This window comes from Terrapene carolina, unplaced genomic scaffold (assembly GCF_002925995.2).
Source record: "Terrapene carolina triunguis isolate 2854851 unplaced genomic scaffold, T_m_triunguis-2.0 Scaffold21, whole genome shotgun sequence".
Classification (NCBI taxonomy): domain Eukaryota; kingdom Metazoa; phylum Chordata; order Testudines; family Emydidae; genus Terrapene; species Terrapene triunguis.
The window spans coordinates 35,280,946-35,302,041 of record NW_020664372.1 but is presented as its reverse complement, the minus strand read 5'-3'; the positions used below and the strand labels follow the sequence as shown (position 1 = coordinate 35,302,041).

The 21,096-nt window shown below is 44.7% G+C and overlaps 1 protein-coding gene across 2 annotated transcripts in view; it reads left to right on the top strand.

The window, feature by feature from the left end:
* Positions 1–21,096, top strand: part of RASA3 (RAS p21 protein activator 3) — a 248,415-nt gene that overhangs the window by 145,432 nt on the left and 81,887 nt on the right. For both annotated transcript variants that reach the window (XM_026647661.1, XM_026647655.1), the window contains exon 4: positions 11,772–11,866. In XM_026647661.1, coding sequence (XP_026503446.1) covers positions 11,772–11,866 — 95 coding nt within the window. The remainder of the gene's footprint in view (positions 1–11,771; positions 11,867–21,096) is intronic.

Genomic DNA, 21,096 nt, shown 5'->3' with positions numbered 1-21,096 from the left:
CACCTTACCTTCTTATTCCCTATGTATGGGAATAGGTTTTCTTTGATTCAATTCAGACAGGATTACAATTACCGGATCCAAAAGAACCTAGAAGTCCTGCTAAATCTCCTACAGCAGGGTGGGAATTTTTATCAGAAAAGGAGGAATTAATGGAGTTCAGGGAATCAGATCCAGACTCTGGAGGAATGACATCCCAGAATGTAGGGGACAAGTTAGCCTTGTCACCTTAAGATGATGTGGTGCCATTCCATGAGTTAGTGGAGTCTATGGCGAATACAATGGATATTCCCTCATTTACAATTGAGGAATCACCCCATCCCATTTTTGATATACTGGGAGCAGCTACTAGACCAGTGGTCCCCAAAATTTTCAGGGTTGCACACCCCTTTACCTCTGTGCGCGTCCCGTTCTCTTCCCCCCCCCGGAGCCGGAGGTGGGGGGGACGCAGACGGAGTAAGGGGGCTGAGGCTGGGTGTGGGGCCACAGCCGGGCCATGGTCAGGGGCCGAGGCTGGGGGTGAGGCTGGGCACAGTGCTACGGTTGGGGGCAGGGCTAGAGCAGAGTTAGGTGTGGAGTGGGGCTGGGTGGTGCTCCCTCTCCGCTCCCTGTGGGGGCTGGCCTAAGCCCCACCAGGCCCCCCTCGAATGTTCCTCTGCACCCATATAGGGGGTGCACCCCAGTTAGGGGACATCTGTACTAGACCAAAGTTACACTTCCCTTATTGGAAGGGCTGTGCCCACCAGCAAAGACGATCTGGAGCAATCCTCCATCGTCTCAGCCTGTATCAAAGAAGGCTGATAGATTGTCCCACTTACCTTAGGACAGTTTGGCCATCTTCCACACCCACCTGGCTCCCAATTCATTGGTTGTAGAAGTGGCTTTGCAAAGATCTAACAGTGCTCCACTACAATCCACTTCATCTGGTGAAGGGAAAAAACTAGATGTCATTGGCAGGAAAAGTTGTTCTTCTACCACTTTAGCCATGCATATTTCAAATTATGAGTCTGTCATGGCAAGGTACCAGTACCCTCTGTGGGGGGGAAATGTTATTCGTCAATACTTTATATGAAGATCTTAAGAGATTAGCAAATGCTCTACTCAAGGAAGGCTAGAACATTGCTAAATGCAAATGGAGAGCAGCATTTGACTCTTCAGATGCTTTGGCTAGAGCAGTAGCTTCAGCCACCATTTTAAGAAGGCATGCATGGCTCAAATCAGTAGGCCTGCCTCATGAGATGAAAATGATGATTGAAGACCTTCCTTTTGAAAGGTTCTATTTAGTGTACAAATAGACAAAACACTAGAAAAGATGAAAAATGTGATATCTGCAACTAGATCTATGGGCTTCTTTACAATGAATAAGAGATCATCTCTAGCTTCAAATTTTAGATATCAAAGACAATATATGTCTTCTATGTCGATTCCTCACTAATAACGGAGGAGGAATAATTATCCTCAGTCTCAGTGTCATGCCTCTCAACATCAACAGCACAGGAAGAAGTCTTATAAGTCTCATAATAAGGGGAAGAATTCCACAACTTCTTCATCTGTGATTCCTACAAGGTCTCAGATGTGTGACATAAGGCTTTAGAGTTACAAACCAGCCCAGTTGGACATTGTTTACCCTCAGTTTGGGAATCACTTGTCCGAATTTTACCACAAATGGGAATTAATAACATCAGATAGATGGATCCTGGAAGTTATTGCATGCAGGTACACTATTCAGTTCAAGATATTCCTCTGATGGGATCCCTGGGGGTGCAGCCTGGGACTGTGAGACCACTGTGCCCCCTTATCTCTCCAGCCTAGGCTGTCTCTCACAATGCTTTGCTAGTGACAAGCAGCAAACCCCTCCAGGTGCTGTTATCATTCAGCACAACAGCATATGGAGCCCCACATCCAGCTAGATTGCACGAATGCTCCCAGAGCCACTCATGAATCACACAAAGAAAGGCACCAGCCGAATCCCCCCAGCTCCCAGCCTTGTACCTCAGGAATATACTGTCTTGCACTGCTCAAGACCCTTTCTTGAGCAATGCAAGTTTATTAATTGGTTCACCACTTCATCAATGGAAAGTGGATATACACCAGCCTTTGTAAACCTGAGCAGATTTGCCAAACACTTCAGGAAAATTTACTGGTAAAGATCAACAGTAAAACAAGTTTACTGATTACAAAAGATAGATTATAAGTGATAGGCAAAAAGTCAGAGTGGTTACCAAAAGAAAATATAAGCACACAGTCTAAACCTTAACCCTTATCACACTAGACAGTATTTAGATCAAGCAGTGTTCTCACCCCACTGGATCTTACAGTCCTTAATATACAGGTTTGTCTCATAAACCTGCTCCAGTCTCCTCTGTTGGAGTCTTCAGTCTTCTGAGTGTTCTTGTTGCTTGCAGCGTAGGTGGGGGCAGGAGGAGAAAAGGCAAAGCATGGGGCCACTGTGTTCTATTTTATACTCTTAGTTCATATGCTAGGAGAACACAAGTTCAGGCATGTCTGGTGGGCATTGCTGAGTCACCAGGGAAGGTTGAGCAATTCCCCTGGTGTGGCCTGTACAAGTGAGTCGTTGAATTGTAACTCCGTTACAGGACAATGGCTGTTGATGGTTGTTTGACACCCACCTGGGCATTGGTGATCTCCCTTGTCCTTGTTTCAGGGGATCTAATATCTGAGTGACTCCCCAACTCACAGCATATTTTAGTGACAACCATACAACAAATTCTCATAACTTCATATGCATTAATGATATACAATTTAGATAGAACAGTGGATTTCAACAGATCATAACCTTTCCCATGATACCTCACATAGCATGCTTTATATGAAATAGCACAATTATATATAGATGAGGAATATGGGGGCTACAGGGCGCTCCCCCGAGGTATAAAGTGTGTCAGTTCCCTACCCCTCCAACAACTGACCTCTGTCATCCCTGGTCAAGGATCATGCTCCCCTTGATTTGGTAAGAGCAGAGGTCTAATCTCTAGTGGATTTAGGTGCAGTAGAAGTGGTATTACCAGATCAGAGAGGAAGAGGTTGTTGACTCGTGTTATTTTTCTAATTTCAAAAAAGGATGGGGGCCTTTGCCCTCTTTTGGATTTAAGAAAATTAAACACCTATATAAAGAAATTTTGTTTCAGCATGTTATCTCTCCCTTCTATAATCCTTTCTGTTTCCCTTCAGGATTGGTTTGCAGCTATGGATTTAAAAGACACATATTTCCATACATCAATAAGACCTTGTAATCAGAAATATCTGAGTTTTATAGTGGGGGAGGACCATTTTCAGAACAAGGTCCTCCTTTTAGGGTTGTCTACAGCACCCAGGGTATTTACAAAATTCCTGTATGTAGTAGAAGCGTTCCTAAGAAGGCAGGGAATGTTTGTATATCTGTACCTGGATGATTGGTTAATAAAAGTGTCATCCAAGGAAGACACCCTACTGCATGTAAAATATGTTTTCCTCTTTGCCAGTCTGGGATTATAAATAAATTGAGAGAAATCCATTTTAATCCCATCCTGAAGGATACTCTTTATTGGGGGGCATACTAGATTCAACTATGCCAAAAGCTTTCCTTCCAGAGGAGAAATTTATAAAAGTAAAAATGTCTATAAATCGCCTTTTTCAACGCCCACAACAACCACTACTTTTTTTTCTACGATTGCTGGGTCTATTGGTGTCAACCATGCCAATGAAGCCATATGTTCATCCTCAGATGAGGGAACTTCAGCACTGATTACAAGTAAATTACAGACTAGGGACATGTATTGCAAACTAGTAATTCCACCCCAGGTTTTAGCACCACTAACATGGTGAGCAAATGTTCAAAATGTAATGAAGGATATGCCTTTCAGTTCCCTTCCTCCACAGGTAATACTTATCTCTGATGCATCCTCACTGGGATAGGGGACACATTTGAACAACAGGCTGTTAATCAGAGCCTCATTGGTCAACAACTGAAAAGGATCTACACATCAGTAGCTTAGAGCTGAGAGCAACACGATTGATTTAAAGTCATTTCTACCTCAGGTCAAACATGAGGTAGTTCAGGTGGTAACAGACAATATGATGGCATTATATTATCTGAACAAGTAAGGGGGTAGGGGACACTTATTCCCTACTGTTATGCATGGAGTCAAAGAAACTTTGGAACTGGTATATAGATTATCATCCAATAGCAATCCATGAAGCAGGGAAGTAAAACCCGCTTGCAGATTATCTGAGCAGGTCAACATGTCAGATGCATGAGCGGTCTTTGAAGGACTGAATAGTAAAACATCCTTTCAGTTTAGGGGGGGGGGAAACTCCCATAATAGACCTCTTTGCATCCAGCAGCAACAGGAAGTATCAGAAATTTTGCTCAAGCACAGGTGGAGACAGGGAATCAATACTGGATGTCTTTCTAATACATTGGGGTCAGGGCTTAATGTATGCTTCCCCCTTATTTTCCCTCATGCAGAAAGTGATAAACAAAGTCAGACGGGCAAGGATTAAGTAATTTTAATAATGCCAACAGATGGCCCAGATGACAATGGTATCTAGACTTAATTGACCAGTGAAGAGGGCTAATGGAGCCTCTGGCACTGGAGTTGTCACAATACCACAGAATGGTTTATCACCCTGATCTTCAGTCTCTTCATCTTAAAGAGTGGGGAATAGGACTCTGGGAGTGTCAGAAAACAGTTTTGTTACAGGTGTATTGTTGCATTCCAGGAAATAGTCCACACAGAAGTGTTATAGTCATAAATGGAAACGATTTTTATTGTGGATTTCCATTTATGATATATATCCATATACAGCACCAGTTATGTTTTACAATATTTATTATACCTTTAAAAAAAAAAACAGGTCTTTCACTATCTTCAGTAAAGGTTAATCTCTCAACCATATTAGCATATCACGTACCTGTGGGGAGGAAATAAATTTTTACTAACGATGTAGTTAAAAGGTTCTTAAAGGGTCTAAATAATTTATACTCGCCAATAAGATGTTCTATGCCATCTAGGGATTTAAATTTAGTGCTTTCACATTTGATGAGACCTCTCTTTGAGCGTTTAGGAAACTATAATTTATTTTATTTGTCTGTTAAGACAATGTTTTTAATACCCTTCACCTCTGCAATGCTTATAAGGCTTATAAGCGAACTTCATGCATTAATCGCTGATCTGCCATTTACTGTTTTTCATACATGCCCAAAGTTTTTTTTTTTTTTTTTTTTTTTTCTATTTTTTTTTTTTTATACTTTCCCAAAGTTTTTTTTTTTTTTTTTTTTACCAAAAGTGGTGTCTGATTTTCATATAAAGCAGTATATAATTTTACTATTTTTCCCCCAAACCCTAATCATATGATGGAGAGGCTATATTACATACTCTAGATGTTAGAAGGGCTCTAGCCCTTTATTTAGATAGGACTAAACAATTTAGACAGCACCAAAATTTATTGCTTATGAAAGAAAGAATGAGGGGAAACTATTTCTGTATAAATGCTTTCAAGATAAGTTATATTATGTGTTAAAGTATCTTTTATGAATTGAAAGGGTTGTCCCTTCCTCAGGGAGTTAGAACACTGTCTACTAGATCAAAGGCAGCCTCTATGGCTTTTTCTAGACACTTTTCCTCTAATAGAAATATGTAGAGCTGTTCTGTTCACACTTCCACTAAACTCTACTGCTTAGACTTAGAATCTAGTTCTGATGCAAGATTTGGCAAAGCAGTCATGCAGTCCCTATTTAATTAGGACTTTGTGGTCTCACCATCCTGGGTCAGACTACTGCTTTACTAATCTATCCCATGAGTGGGAATATACAGAGAATGCTTGAAAGAGAACTGAAGGTTACTTACCTGTAACTGAGGCTCTTAGAGACAGACTCTGCAAATTCACACTTCCCGCCTGCCTGCCTCTCCCTGCTACCTCAGACTCCTACTTACTAAAAGGGCTTAGGAGTGGTAGGGGAAGGAACTGAAAATCCTCACTCTGGGACGCTCAATGTTCACTGAAGGGACGGGCGAGGGAGGCATGTGAGCGCTCCAATGGCTAGAATTCTACCATTTAGGCTGTACCAATCAGAGCATCCCATGAGTGTGAATATGCAGAGTCCATCTCAAAGAACCTCAGTTACAGATAAGTAACCTTCATTTAATTTACAGTTAGTTTTGAGTATGTTGGGTATTCCCTTTCACTTTGGTGGAAATATTAAATGAGAGAAAATAACAAATACACAAAAGGCAGATAATGGCAGTACTTTGTAGCAGAAAGCTTCTCCCTTAATCTAGCCAAATCCTGAAAAGAATGACTGAAGAAAAACATCTCCACTTTAGGCCCCCAGCTGGTATTCTCATGGGCATGTAATGAGCAGCTCAGGATGCAGACCTGTGACCTTGAGTGTACAGATCAGTTAAAAACAGGAAACATGCCCCCTCATCAGATCATTTAGCACAACACTAAGAGAATAGTTAATCCTGTATACCCTTCATTTGACCGATACACAATTATTTATCCTCTGTTTCAATCAAAAGTGTAGGGGAAATGATGACAAGATTCTATTTATTCTGGAAACTTATACCCCTAACTCTAACCTGAGGCCTCTTATTTCAAGCAAGTTTTTTTTTTTTTTTTTTTTGCTAAGTGTTTGCACATACACATGCTGGAACCTGGATATAACAAAATCTTGTGTATAATGAAGTGCTTTTTGAGGTGGGGAGAATGACTTCACTGTGGGCCAAATCCTGGCCCTCTCCTACATGAGAAAGGATCTCTTACTCCCAAACAGAACCTCTCTGTGCTGTCTGATTGACTGGTGGGTTATGCTGGTGTGGTAGTGGGCAAGGAGGTGGTGCTTAGATGTTGTGTTCAGGTAAGCTGTTACCTGGAGGGGCAAGGAACTCATGCAAATAAACCTAACATCGTTCTGTGAAAATCCTTCCTCTCTGCTTTCTCTCTCCATCTGTGTTGACATGTTTGCTGAACAGCTGTGCCTTTCTCAGATGAATACTTTCAAAGCTGAGGGGATGCAAATCTTTAGAATTGTTACGGTTTGGTATTGAGGAAACCCACAAAGTCCTCATTTCGAAGTCCTCATTCTGATATTTGAATTCCACGAGCTGTTTGCTCTTGACTTGAAGGAAGACAAAAAAAAGAATTCTATGCTAAACCAAACATCATATTAGGTAAGCAGCGGGAAGTTTTATCTAGAGCAATAAATCCCTACTAGGAGAAATCAAGATTATAGGAGGAGAGAACTAATTCTGCCTTTATCATGCACTGGACAGAAGTAGCTTATGGGAAGTAGAAAGATGTAACTGTCATCCACTAGACACATAAGGGAGTAATAAAATAGTGAACAAATATAAATATAGCCACCATACAAATAAAGGAAACAGATAACTGAGTTACACGAAAAGTGTCTTTAAGAAATCAGCTCATAAATTAGAATTAGCCTGAGATATAAATTGCTGTACAGTCTATTCAATTACATTTACACTTAGAAATTTATACTTATGAGAAGGAAAATGGGTATAGTTTGTTTGGATTATATACACAAAAATTATTGTGCAACAGTGTTTACATAACTGACACACAACCGCAAGATCAAGGAAATGAAAAGTTATGCTACCTAACAATACCTACGCTCTACTTCTCCACTCTCAGGCCCACAACTTACCCATTACCACAGCCTTAACGCTGTCCCTTCAACTTCTCATTTTTCACACGCCCTTTTACCAAAGTACCCAACACTAATAGTTGTTCATGTTTGGGACAGCAGTTTCTTGTATTTGGCAAAGGAAGTGCTGAAAGTCTGGACTCCTAGTGAGGGAAAAGTTAAGATTGTGGTATGGTCTGAGGTGTGTTGAATTAATTTAAATGGAATAAATGGGCCCAAAGGAGTCAAAGTTATTACCATTAACAACCTTTCCAGTTTTAAACAAGGCACAGGGTTCCATGTACAGACACCTCAGCTTGCTTAGGAGATGGCAAACACCACTACAAATCCTTTTAAGCTTTTATTAAAGATACAGAAAAAAGAAGGAAAACAATTAAAGCATTTGAACTGTAAAGTATGAAGTAAAACTTTCATGTTAACAATATCCCTTTAGCTGTAGAGAATATTTAGAAGGAAAGAAACCCTGCTTGACTGGCTCTTAGATGGTATTAAAGATGGTAATAAATGTACTTTTGGGGGTGGGGAAGAGATAAAGTTAGTTAGGATGGGCTGGAGCTGTTGCTGAAGTCTGTTCCTCTTTCCTAAAAGACAAAACAAGACAAATACACACAAGAGGGGAGAGAAAAGAATAACAAAGACAGAAAATGTAGCTTCTATGTTTGGTGCTAACTGTCCCTTGCAACCTCACTTCTGGAAAAACATAGGCACAGTGCCTGAATTGCATTTGTGTCCCCAACAAAGCAGCAGTTTACTGATTAAAACAGTTGTACCTCCATATTAACCCACTTGGTGCTGGATGAATGAATCCATGGTCCAAAAATATTTATACTGTAGTTGCATACTATAGCCCTGATCCTGCAATTGGACCTTTGCAGGCTGGCCCTTCTGGAGCTCAAAAGAAGTCGTCCGAACTCTGCACAGATCCAGTTGGAGAATTAGGGCCTGTATAATGTGTCGGCATTTGTGCTGTTAATATTCTGATGTAAACTAAATTGCCCAAGAGCTTTCTATGGGAAAGTTCCATGAAATGAAGGTGACTATGAATGGAATTGGCCGATGAAAGCGTGCCAAGGACATTGCTTGTGAGGTAATTGTTACATGCAGAGTCTGGCTAGAGAATTTCTACACTGGTTTAAAAGAGTATCATAAGCGAAAGTCAACAAATAATTTCAAATGAGACTCCAAAGAAGTTTTTGGGAGGTCACATGTGGATTTACTGTATTCACATGCTCATTAGAGAAGCCAGTTTGCCAAGGTGCTGCCGGTTTGACCATAACAATTGAAGCCTAAAAAGTACATATCCATAATTCCTTTACAAATACATTCTCAATAACGTAACTTCACCAGTTATCTGTTCCCCATAAATAATTCAAATATCTGCTATCTTACACTTTAGGTTTGTGTAATTTAATGATTGGCGTCCTGAGAAGTGAGAGTCATTAACTCTGCACATCCAATAAAAATACTGTAATGAACTTGCTGGCTCATTATTTGACACTATGTTAATCCCCAATTTAACATCCAGTCAGTAGAGGGGTCTAAGACAGGGGTTCTCAAACTGGGGGTCAGGGGTTATTACATGGGAGATAGTGAGCTGTCAGCCTCCACTCCCAAATCCCGCTTTGCCTCCAGCATTTTAGAATAGTGTTAAATAAAAAGTGTTTTTAATTTAGAAGGGGGTTGCACTCATAGGTTTGCTGTGTGAAAGGGGTCACCAATACAAAAGTTTGATAAACACTGGTTTAAGGACAGGAAGGGGAAGTGTTGAGCTGAGGTCAGAGGAGTTCATGAATGAGTCAGAGGCTGCACAGAATTAGTTAGGAGCCGAAGGCCAGAGGCAGGAATCTGGGGGAGCCTGGTTGTGGAGAGAGGGCAAGGCACCAGGGGCAACATATGGCTCCTCCATTTGGGTAGTCTACTGGCACCCAGACCATGGCCCTGCCCCCACTCAGCCTCCTCCCCATAAGCCCTGCCCATACTCCACCTCTGCCCCGCTCAGCCCCCTTCCTGAGGCCCCCGCTGCTCACACCTCTTCGCCCTCTCTCCTGCCCGCTGGCTGGCAGGCTGCTCACCACTTGTGTGCGCCTCTTCACCCCCTCCCACGCGGCCCCCGTGTAGGCGGAGTGGGACAGGAAGAGGCAGAGCCTTAGGAGAAGAGCGGGGCCCTGGCCAGGATGCCCACCCTTTCAGTGGTGGCATGCTCCAAAGGCGGTATGCTGGCTGTTTGGGGAGGCTTAGCCTCCCCTGGCCTCTTATACCTGCTGCCTATGCAAGGCACTTTAGGAACTGAGGCTAAAAGGGTGGGAGCTGGCACAGGAAGCAGCTTGTTGGTGACGAGGGGCGGTGGTAGCTGTAATTCATAGCTACTTGGGAGCAGCTAGAAAACAGGGGAACACTGTGTGGAAGGGTCTGAACGCAACTGAGAAAAGGGCTGAGCGCTGGTCAGGGGATACTTCAAAACATGAATTATAAAACTTACTTAAATGCTCATTCAAGTTTTCTTGTAAGAAATCAAGCTACAGTGTGCCAACAAGATAAGTGATTTGAGTTCATTAGTTTGTTTATTCCCTGCTTTGGAAATATTATCTATAGATCCTTGGTCTTTAGTTTATATGCGATAGGAATATCACTGACCCTTTGCCAAGCCATGGTAGATTTGGAGGCCTTGCAGGTAGGTTTCCCATGGGAAGATAAATCAGTGACAGGGCATTTTTCTAAGTGTAATTTTTTGTTTTTGTTACAAACTGTACACAAATCCTGATTCCTTGAACAAACTGCACACAGGCAACTCCCTTTTGCAGAAACTTCAGCTACAACACCACTGCCCTTTCACCAAGAGGCAGCTGTCTTGCTTCTCTCTTTCTCTCAACTTAAAACACTTTGTTCACTGTGCCTCCATCAGTCAGTCCTTGGGAAACCATCTAGCCCAGAGCTGCTCTCTGAGAATCACAAGGTCTTCTGGGGCTGGCTATCAATCCTCCTTTTGTACAACTGCTCTGTAAACACACACAAAAAATCTCCTCCAAAAAGGTTTTACTGCCAATCAGAGAGTACTTCCCACAACTCCCTTTATGACCATCTGGATGTGGTGAAAGTTTCAGCCGTAGGCCCAGATTTTTAAAGGTGTTTTGGCGGTGCTGCACTCAGTGTTTCAATGCCTAACTGATTTAGGAGCCCAAATCTCACTTTCAAATAGGATTTAGGCATGTGCAGCAATCCCTAAAACCTTTAAAAATCTGGGCCTTAATGCTCATATGTCAATTCAAAACACACATGGAATTAGAGCCTGTTATTTTAGTTAGATCATATAAGCTTTAGTGGGAGTTAAAATGTAAGGGTAGCGCTAGCGTGTATTTTCCTTGATGTAAATTTAGAAGTAGTGTGTACCTGTACATGCGAATAATGATTCTTGTCCTCAAGTGGATGGCTCTCTATTAGTAGAATGAAAGGTCTTTGCAAACTTTAAGCCTCCAAACTTCTTGTGAGTAAGGTAGCTGTATCTTAACCAATTTTTAGGTTGTAAAATGACAGTCTATGTGTAAAGTTCAGAGTCACACAGCCAGCTAATGCAGAGTTGGAATTAAAATCTAGGGGTCATGACTTGGTGTCCCCTGCTTCAACAGTGCTTTCTGCTAAAAAAAATTAAAATAAAGTAAAATGCATGTATTATAGCCGTGTCCACTAGTTTAGTTGTGAGTCCAAACCTACCACAATGCCTGGAACTTTCCATTGGGATTATTATTAAAATGGCAGGACAATGCCAGTAGGTTTTCAAGGTTCTGGCATGTTTATTGTAGCATCATGGTATTTTACTGTAAACCCGGTCATAACAGATTGATTCTGTACAGTACTCCAACTTGTTAAATGAGTATGCTGTAAGGAATTTCAAAGTCTTTCATGATGCGAAGTAGAAAAAGCCTCTTGCCATAAAGAAAAGTAATGCATTGTCTTGCTAGTCTTTCATAGCCTGATACCACTGATTGTGGGGAATAGTCATTAGATCACTGGTTTGAAAAAACTGTTTACATTTAAGTCCTATTGAAATGAATCTGTGTGTAACAATAATACGTTTTAAACAATGCTTCTTGATTTATTTGGTTTCCAGGAAAAGTAGCTATACAGAAGGAAGATCTGCAGAAGTACCATAACAGAGACACCTGGTTTCAGCTACAGCATGTTGATGCTGATTCAGAAGTACAGGTGAGATTTCTCCCTTGTCAAGGTATTTTATAATGCCACCATTGCAACTTCTAGGGCCATCTAATTACAGAAAATAAGATGGCATAGATATGGAAGTGTCATTAATGACTACAGTTGAGGTTACATAGATATTTAAAAAAAAATCCACACACACACACTTTAATTACAAACTGGTGATATGAGGTGAAATTTTGGTCCATTGAAGTCAATTTTTTCTATTGATTTAATTGATTTCAACCTAGACTTTTCTAATTTACCATATGGTTAAAGCTATATAAACTATAGGGATAGTGTGAAATAGGATGGCTAGCTACAAAATACTAAATATCCTGAAGGTTTTGCAGATAACTGTTCAGTCTTAAAGGGACACTGTCAACTTGAAAATCAGGGTTACAAGCGCCACCTAAAATTATTATTATTATTATTATTACACAAAAAAACTGTGTGAAAAGAACATTATGAAGCTTCCAAATTCAAACTCTCAAAAGTTAGGAAGTACCAGAATTAAGGTTGCCTGTGCTGGGTCTTAGAAAGGTGGCAACCTTAATAATAGGTGGTGCTGTCAGCCTTGCCTTTAATAAATGGAAAGTTATCAAGAAAAAAAAATTGTGTATTTTCAGCTTACTTTGTGCATTTGACAGCTTTCCACATGTTGTCAGTTACACTGATCTCCTATTTAGTCATACTCTCTGTTGCCTGGGAAAACTCTTAATGTCAACAAGGAGCAGAAAATACATTATAAAATGTATTGAGAAGTTTGTGTGGGGAGGGGGGAAGCATGCTATTTAGAGAGTGCTCTATCAGAAACTGGAATCTTATAAAAATTTTAAAAAGAAACAAGAATCAAGTTATCCCTCTAACTTCTTTGATATCCAGGCAACTGTAGATTTCAGGGACAGCTTTCTAATGGCTCCTTTTTGTGTCTGCTAGGCCACTTTTGAACCAGATTCCATTTTTAAAATAACAAATATTTTCCTTAAATAAGAATTGAATATTGTAGGTCACCTTCGAACAATGAATATTAGCGTAGGAGCCCCCAGACACTGCAGTCTGAGTACAGTGCAGTGTTTTCCTATGCATGGAATGGGGAAATGCTACTCAGATACCACAGTGTGGTATCGCTTTTGGCATATATTGGCTTTTTGATCTGCATGTGAGTGTGTGCGTGCACACGGTGTACAGGAAAATGAATGTGTATACTGTGTATAAGACATATTCTGTACAGTGGTGAGCTGGAGCCGGTTCGCAAGAACCAGTTGCTAAAATTAGACGCCGGTGGGCCGGGCCGGTGGGCAAACACCGGTCCGCGGGCCACATCCAACCCGTGGGACCGTCCTGTCCCCCACCTGAGCTCCCAGGAGTCCCAGCTGGGACCTCCCCCGGCCCCTCCCCCGCTTTCCCTCCCTCCCCCAGAGCCGCAGCGTGCCGAGCCGCCAGCAGCTCAGCTCCCCAGACCTGCCGCTTTGAGCAGCCGCTGGCAAGGTAGGGGAGGGGGGGGCGGCTGTGAGCTCCCCCCCACCCAACCCCCCGGTTCCCCATCCCCTGACCACCCTCCAGAACCTCTGCCCCATCCAACCCCCACCCCTCCGCTCCCTGTCCCCAGGACTCCCTGCCCCTTATCCAACCCCCCCGGCCCTGGCCTCTTACCATGCCACTTACCCGCTCAGAGCCACGTGGTAATGCCGAGGTGGAGCTGCGAGCTCCGGGCTGAGTGGCGGGAGCTCAGGCCCTGGTGGAGCCACCACGCCACTGCAGCGCTGTCCAGGGCTGCTCCTGGACGCCGCGCGCTGAGGCTCTGGGAGAGGGGAGAGGCGGGGGTAAGCGGCATGGTAAGGGGCTGGGGCCAGGGGGGTTGGATAAGGGGCAGTGAGTCCCGGGCATGGGGGGGGGGGGTTGAATGGGGCAGAGGTTCTGGGGGGGCGGTCAGGGGACGGGGAGGAGGTTGGGTAGGTGGGAGTTCCGGGGGTCTGTCGGGGTGGTGGTGGATGTGGTCGGGGCAATCAGGGGACAGGGAGCAGGGCGAGTTGGGTAGGGGGTGGGGTTCTGGGGGGCAGTTAGGGTGGGAGGTCTCGGGAAGGAGTGGTCAGGGGACAAGGAGCAGGGGGGTTGATGGGTTGCGGGTTCTGAGGGGGGCAGTTGGGGGCAGGACATGGGTGGGGGTCGGATGTGGGGGGGATAGGCTGTTTTGGGAGGGGGGTGGGGCTTGTACTCACCAGGCAGTTCCCTACCGGGTCTTCGGTGGCACTTCGGCAGCGGGTCCTTCACTCGCTCCGGCACTGAAGGACCCGCCACCACCGTGCCGCCGAAGACCCGGTAGGGAACCGGTTCCTAAAATTTTTTGCAGCTCATCACTGATTCTGTAGACATGTGTTTTAGGTGTATGTACTATGCAGTGAAGCATACTTACACTGTACTTTAAAATATATGTAGTTTTGCTTATTCCAAAAAACCAAAGTTGGGTAACCTACAATTATGAGCATGATATGACGGCATTGTGGTAATTGCTGTTCCAGTTCAGTCTGTAACGTTCTCTGGTAAAATATTGATCCTTTGTGTGTCTACATCACAGAAAGGCTTTTAAGGGCATTGAAATCTATTTTGTTTACTCTCGCTTCTCTCTTCTTCTTTTCTTCTCACCTAGAAAGCTCTTGTGGCAGTAGTTTTAAAACAATAGATTGTATTAGTGTTTATTTCCTGCAGGATATGAAAACTTTCCCTTATAATTTATCAGCTGACATGAGCCAATATTTGCATAGTACTCAGCCATGTTGATTTTGCTGTAATATTGACATGCAGTTTGCCTGTGGGAACTATATTAGACCAAGGAGACTCTCTAGGAGAACACTGATAATTTGTTACTGAAGTTCTGAGGTAATAAAGCAAAGGTTTGTGAAATATTCTAGTTTGAGGATAATGAGAGCATAACATTAGCTGGAAAGCATGTACTGTTTGTGATTTTTTTGTACTGCTTATCACTTCCTCTGTTTGGATCTTTATAAAAAAATGGTAAAAGCTGTTTCTGGCTTCTGTGATAAGCAGTTATTACAACTAGTAGAAATATGGATAGCATTTGGACAATTTCACCCTGTTGCTTAAACTTCTCATGTAAGGTTTGTTAGAATATATTACAAGAGATTTTTATGTTCCCCACTATAATGGTGGGCAGACTTGGAAATACTCTGTGAGGACTGCTATGTAAGGAGAAGGCTGTCCAACAAAAGGAGTAAAACAAAAGCTGATTTGTACTTGTGGTAGGTGTCTCAGCTGTACCTCTTTTTTGAAAATGAATTTTATACATTTGTTAGGGGAGAAGATGAAGTGTGGAATATGTTTAACAAAACTGGTGAAAAATATGTGTAAAATGTTTAATCAATTCATTTTCCTTTGTGTCTCTCTCTCCTCAAAACTGTTCTAGAAAGTGGCTGATAATTATTCACACTGAAACGTGCAAAAAAACCCAACCCTGTAGTGTGCAAACAAGAAGCCCCTTTAGCGTGTGAACTAGCACTTAAATATTCTGGCAATGGTCCCCAGAACCATAAAATCTAGTGGATTAAGCACAGGGCTAGGTGCCAAGAACTCCTGAGTCCTAGTCCCACCTCTGTCAGTCAGTGGCCTTAACAGGTCTTTCCAATTTTGTATAGCAAAGTTAGTGGATGCTGCTTAAGAGTTTGGTCTACATGACTTGCCTAGGTAGCCCTGTCGCCTAATAGATTAGGGTTAAGACTTGTGGAAATATTTGCCTAATTAATTCATGGTGGAGCTGGGTACTAACTTATGTTTCTAAAGTGCTCCTTTGTAAGTTCAGAATACTAAAGCAAACCAGTGGACATAAACTCCAGAGTTGTCTTTGTCCCTGGACAATGGACATCCAATCATGCTAGTAATGCAGCTTTCAACTCAGATCATTATGAGGATCTGTTGAGTGACCTGGTGGGGTGAGCAGAATTGCACTGAGATAACTTAGCTCACTTCTCTCAGAGCCATGATGGTGGGCAGTTGCTCTTCCTTGAGAGAGCTCAATTACGGAGTCCTTGAAGACCCAATCTTCTCTTTTCCTATTAAACATCTATTCCTATTCCTTACCTTTAGGGGGAATATGTGGGACATTATGAACTCCAGTGTGGGAAATAGCTAGTTTCATAGCCCACGAAAGCTTATGCTCTAATAAATTTGTTAGTCTCTAAGGTGCCACAAGTACTCCTGTTATTTTAGTGTAGACAGTGTGATGATCCCCATATCTCCGTGCCTGAGAGCAGCAACAGGATGAAGAAAAATTATGTGAAGCAATACATAGGCAAGACTGTATTAATGTTAGTAAGAAGGAAACATTCTGAAGAATTTTCCAAAGCTATACCAACGCCCTCAATTAAGGGTTGCTGAATTCCATTTGTCATGGTAACACGCAGTTGTGGGGTTCTGCTGGGCTCTTTGTTGTGCCTGAAGAGCTAGATAATGACAGTGGCCGGGAGGCTGTGCTGCTTCCTGTTGAATCTGGACTTTGTGATGGTGCTCCATGCATTCATTGCCTCCAGAGGCTTTTGCAATTCACTGAGCTTGGGACTGAAGGTGATGTCCACCAAGAAGCAACAGCCAACACAAAATGCAGCAGTCCATCTAATAAACAACCACTGTCTGATCAGCACATCACTGCTGCCCTGCTTCATGCACTGGTTCTGTCTTCTGGATGAAAAAGCTGGGCCATCATTCTCTGAAAAACTGTTTCTCTGCATTACAATAGCTGGGGATTGTGGAGCTAGCAATGCATAGGGTGTAGCGTGCATGAGCCTGACATTTAGAATGTCCTTCCAAAAATCACAGAGAGCGCAACCAGAATTTTCCTAAGAAGGGGCCCAGGTTACCTACCAAGTAACAGAGGTGTATGAGGTTAAAAGTCTATATCAGTACATGTTACACAGAATATTAAAGTACAAAATCTAGGTGTCCGGGTGTGACTGCAAGGATGTCAATCACATTCTCTAATGAGAGAGGCTGACTGCGATGCACTGCTAGTAGTGCTAATCCAGTGAGCTGATTTTCTTCCACAGTTTCTGAAATAGCTCTGATAGCCTCAGCTGTGTTTTAACATTAAACAGAAGCACATCCCAAATCGGAGCTGGCAATGAACTATTCTGTATTATATTTTTTGTCCATGTCTTCACAATACTGCATGTATGACAGTCTGTCCAATATCTATCTCTCAAGGAAGCTGCTAGTCTGTGTAAAACAATGTTTTTGAAATTTGCATGTGCAAATAATTTTTTCTTCACGTGATGGTCCCTATGTGGATTCCAAATGTGGATACGCATGCGCGCCATGCACTGGAGCCAGAACTGTTCATAGTAATGTCTGTTGAACTGCACATGCGTTATGCATGAACCGTGTGGTACGTCCAAGGCTTTAAGAGGCTGTGTGGGTCAACGCCACTCCAGTTCCTTCTTACCACTGTGTGGCCAGAGTCGGAACCCCTGTTCCCCGGTGCTCTTAGTTTGCTAAGAGAACTGTTCTTCATTCATTGTACATAGTTTTTTCTCTAGTTGTATATAGTTGTCTGTTAATTCTTAGTTAGATAGGTTATCTTTGTTGAACTTCTCCCCTTGCAGCGATTCCTTCCCCAGCCCGAGGACTATGCCCAGGCAAGCTGGCTTCAAATACTGTCCCTTGTGCCCATGCTCCTTCTCTGTGAGTGACGAGCACCAATGTTGTCTCTACTGCTTGGGTAACGCCCATATTGCCTCCCACTGCTCCATCTGCCGCTCCTTTCTGGCTTGAACTCGTGAAGCCAGGGAACTTTGCCTCCGCAGGTACCTTATGGAGGAGGCAATGTGCCCATGTGCACAACTGGATCTGGAGCCTGTGGATTCGACGGCCCAATGCTCCACACCAGCGGTGTGCACCTATCTTGGTCCTTCCCAGCTGGCAGTGACGGCACCACCACAACTGACCAAGACCCATTGTGCTCATAAGATGCACAACCATGGGCATAAAGGCGGTTCACCGACGAGGACTGCCTCTAAACGCAGTGTTGCCTCTCTGAGCTATGCTTGGTCACATGAGAAGTCACGCATTGATCCGGATGCTCCAGCATCGAAGAAATCCATCTCAGACCATAAGTCGAAGCACAGTGCTCCATCGGTCCTGCCACTGGCTGCAGTGACTGGTCCACTGCTGTCCACTCTGGCTCCGTCCACTACTCCAGGACTGTCTGGACTTGCACATCCAATCCTGCATACACTGGGATGCCAGTCTCCTCTCACGCTGACGGCTGAACTATTGTTACAGTATGATGGCTCCCCTCCACGCTCTGGGCCTCCGCTCGCTCCCAGACTGCCGTCTCCCATGGATGAACCGCTTCTCCTTCAGCCTCCTGTTCTGCTCTGCCTCTCTTCACCAGGCCCTTCCACGGAGGAACCTCTCTTGCTCCTGGACTGTCCACCTTCGGTTCACCCCACACCGCCAACTCCAGCTGTCCTGATGGCTCTGCCCCCCTGAACCCCTCTTCTGCTTCCGAGTGGTCCTCTGAACTGGATTCTACCTTTTTGCACGCATGGTCGTATAATCCTGAGCCACGGCGCCATCCATATCAACCACTCTACACCTTGCTGGTCGACCTGTGGTACTACTATCTGCGGGCACTGCCGATGCCCGGCAAACCCTATGCTTGGCCCTACTGGGCACTTGTGACCCCTACCATGACCGTGGGGAACATCCATGCCCTCACCACCAGCTGTCCCCTACACACAACGTCCCTCCCTCCATCTGTGCGGAGCCCCAGGAATTCAGGCACTGGCAGTACCATCAGACCCTCCGGTCCCTACTTGCACCACCTCCTCCCCAGATGATGTGCTTATTCTGCCCCACCCCCCACCCCGATGACCATCTCCTTCATTGCATGGCTATGGCCCTCTACCTGACTGTGGAGGACATACAGGACCCCCCAGAACCAGTTCCTGGACAAACTGCAACCCCCCGGGCCTTCCTGCAGCACCCTGCCTATTCATGAGGCCATTTTACAACCATCCCAGACAGTCTGGCACACCCTGGCTTCTTGTGCCCCTACTCCCAAGTGGGCAGAATGTCATTATTTCGTCCCCTCCAAAAGGACTGACTTCCTTTTTACCCACCGCCTCCTAACTCTCTTGTAGTCCACATGGTGATTGAACACGCCAGACAGCAGCATTTTAAATCTACTTCCCCCCGCCCCCAATCGTGCCACCAAGAAGTTAGACCTGCTAGACCGCAAGACCTACTCTTCTCCGGGCCTCCAATTCCAAATTGAAAGCTACCAGGCCATCCTGGCCACGTGCGACTTTCTCTTGTACTTGAGGTTCACAGACTTCAAAGCCTTCCTCCTTCTGGAGAAGCAGCAGGACTTCCACCAGTTTCTGGATGAAGGCAAGTTGGTTGCCCAGATGACTCTCCAGGCGGTGGTTGATGCTGCTGATACTGCATCCTGCTCTCTGGCCTCGGGAGTTGTCCTCTGCCTTGATTCCTGGCTACGATCTAGCAGATTTCTGAAGGTGGTTCAGACTACGCTTGAGAACTTCCCCTTCCATAACAACAAACTGTGTAGAGACAAGACTGATGAGTCCCCATCCTCCCATAATGACTCTCATGCCATCCTCCCATTATTGGGTATATAGCCTCAGCCGCAACCCACAGGCAACAGAGATCATCCTTCAGATCCCGCCCTTGTGCCACCTATCAGCCATATCCTCAGTGTCCCCCAGAACCTTCTCAGTATCACCAGCCTGCTGCCTATGCTGCTTCTGCTGTCCCACAACCATCCTCTAAACAGTCCTTTTGACTGTTTCCCCGAGCCTCGTGAACCCTCCTCCCAACTCCCACTCCGATTGTTTTCAGGTGTCATCTCGCCCTTTTTGCACATGTGATTACCTCAGATCACTGGGTGCTGGACATTGTTCATCAGGGCTACCTCATAGAATTTCTCTCCTCCTCTCCCCATTATCCTCCCGTGGAGCTTTCAGGAGATCCCTCCCAATACCATCTTCTTCAAGAGGAATCGTGTGCCCTACTCCACAAGGGTGCCATACTACCTGTTCCACAGCACTACCACGGCCGTGGTTTCTACTCCCCTTACTTCCTTGTACCGAAGAAGGGAGGAGGTCTCTATCCCATTTTGGATCGTCAGTTGCTGAACAAATTTCATCCACAGATTCTGCTTCCGGATGGTCACGCTCCCCATCATCATCCAGTCACTTCCCCCTGGGTCCTGGTCCGCGGCTCTCGATATGAAGGATATCCTTCATATCCTTATTTCCATGTGGACAGCCACCCTGCTCATGGCAAATTCCTTGGCTTCATGGTGGGCTCTTCCCACTACTAATTCTGGGTCCTCCCTTTTGGGATTGCCACCGTCCCCTGTGTCTTTATGAAGGTTTTCACCGTCGTGGCAGCCCACATGCGTCACCTGGATCGCTCTGTGTTTCCCTATCTGGACGACTGGCTCCTTGTGTCACCATCCTGAGCCCACCTCCTCACCACCATGTGGACCCTATGCACCCTCCTTGACACCTTGGGGATCTGTATCAACGAAGAAAAATCGGTCCTCACCCCTACTCGCATGCTTGCTTTCATAGAGGCTCACCTGGACTCTGTCGCAGCCCGAGCCTTTCTTCCCTCAGACACTTTCGCTGCTCTCACCGCTCTCGTTGCGCGGCTTCATCGTTGTCCACGCACCTGAGTCCGTCAGTGCCTCTCCTTCCTTGGCCATATGGCTGCCTGCACCTCCATCACGCCATATGCCTGCCTCTATATGCGTTGCCTTCAACTGTGGCTCCACTCTGTCTACGATCCTCACTCAGTCAGACAGCCTCGGCAAACCAATCTTGATCCCTTCCTCTGTCCTCGCCTCTCACCTGGTTGTGCAGCCCATCAGCGGTCTTAGCCAGCGTCCCTTTCACATACACCCCTACCCCATACCACCCTCAGCATGGATGCCTCACTCATTGGCTGGGGCGCTCATCTGGACGGTCACATGGCTCAGGGCCTCTAGTCGCTTAGGGAGGCGTAGATGCACCTCAGCATCCTAGAACTCTGCACTGTCCGTCTTCCCTGTCGAGGTCTCTTACTCTTCCTCCAATCGCAGCATGTTCAGTTACTGTCCAACAACATGACTGTGGTTGTCTATATCAACAAGCAGGGCGGAGCCAGATCCTCCTCCCTATGCAAGGAGACTTGGTACCTCCAGGACAGGATCACTGTGCATG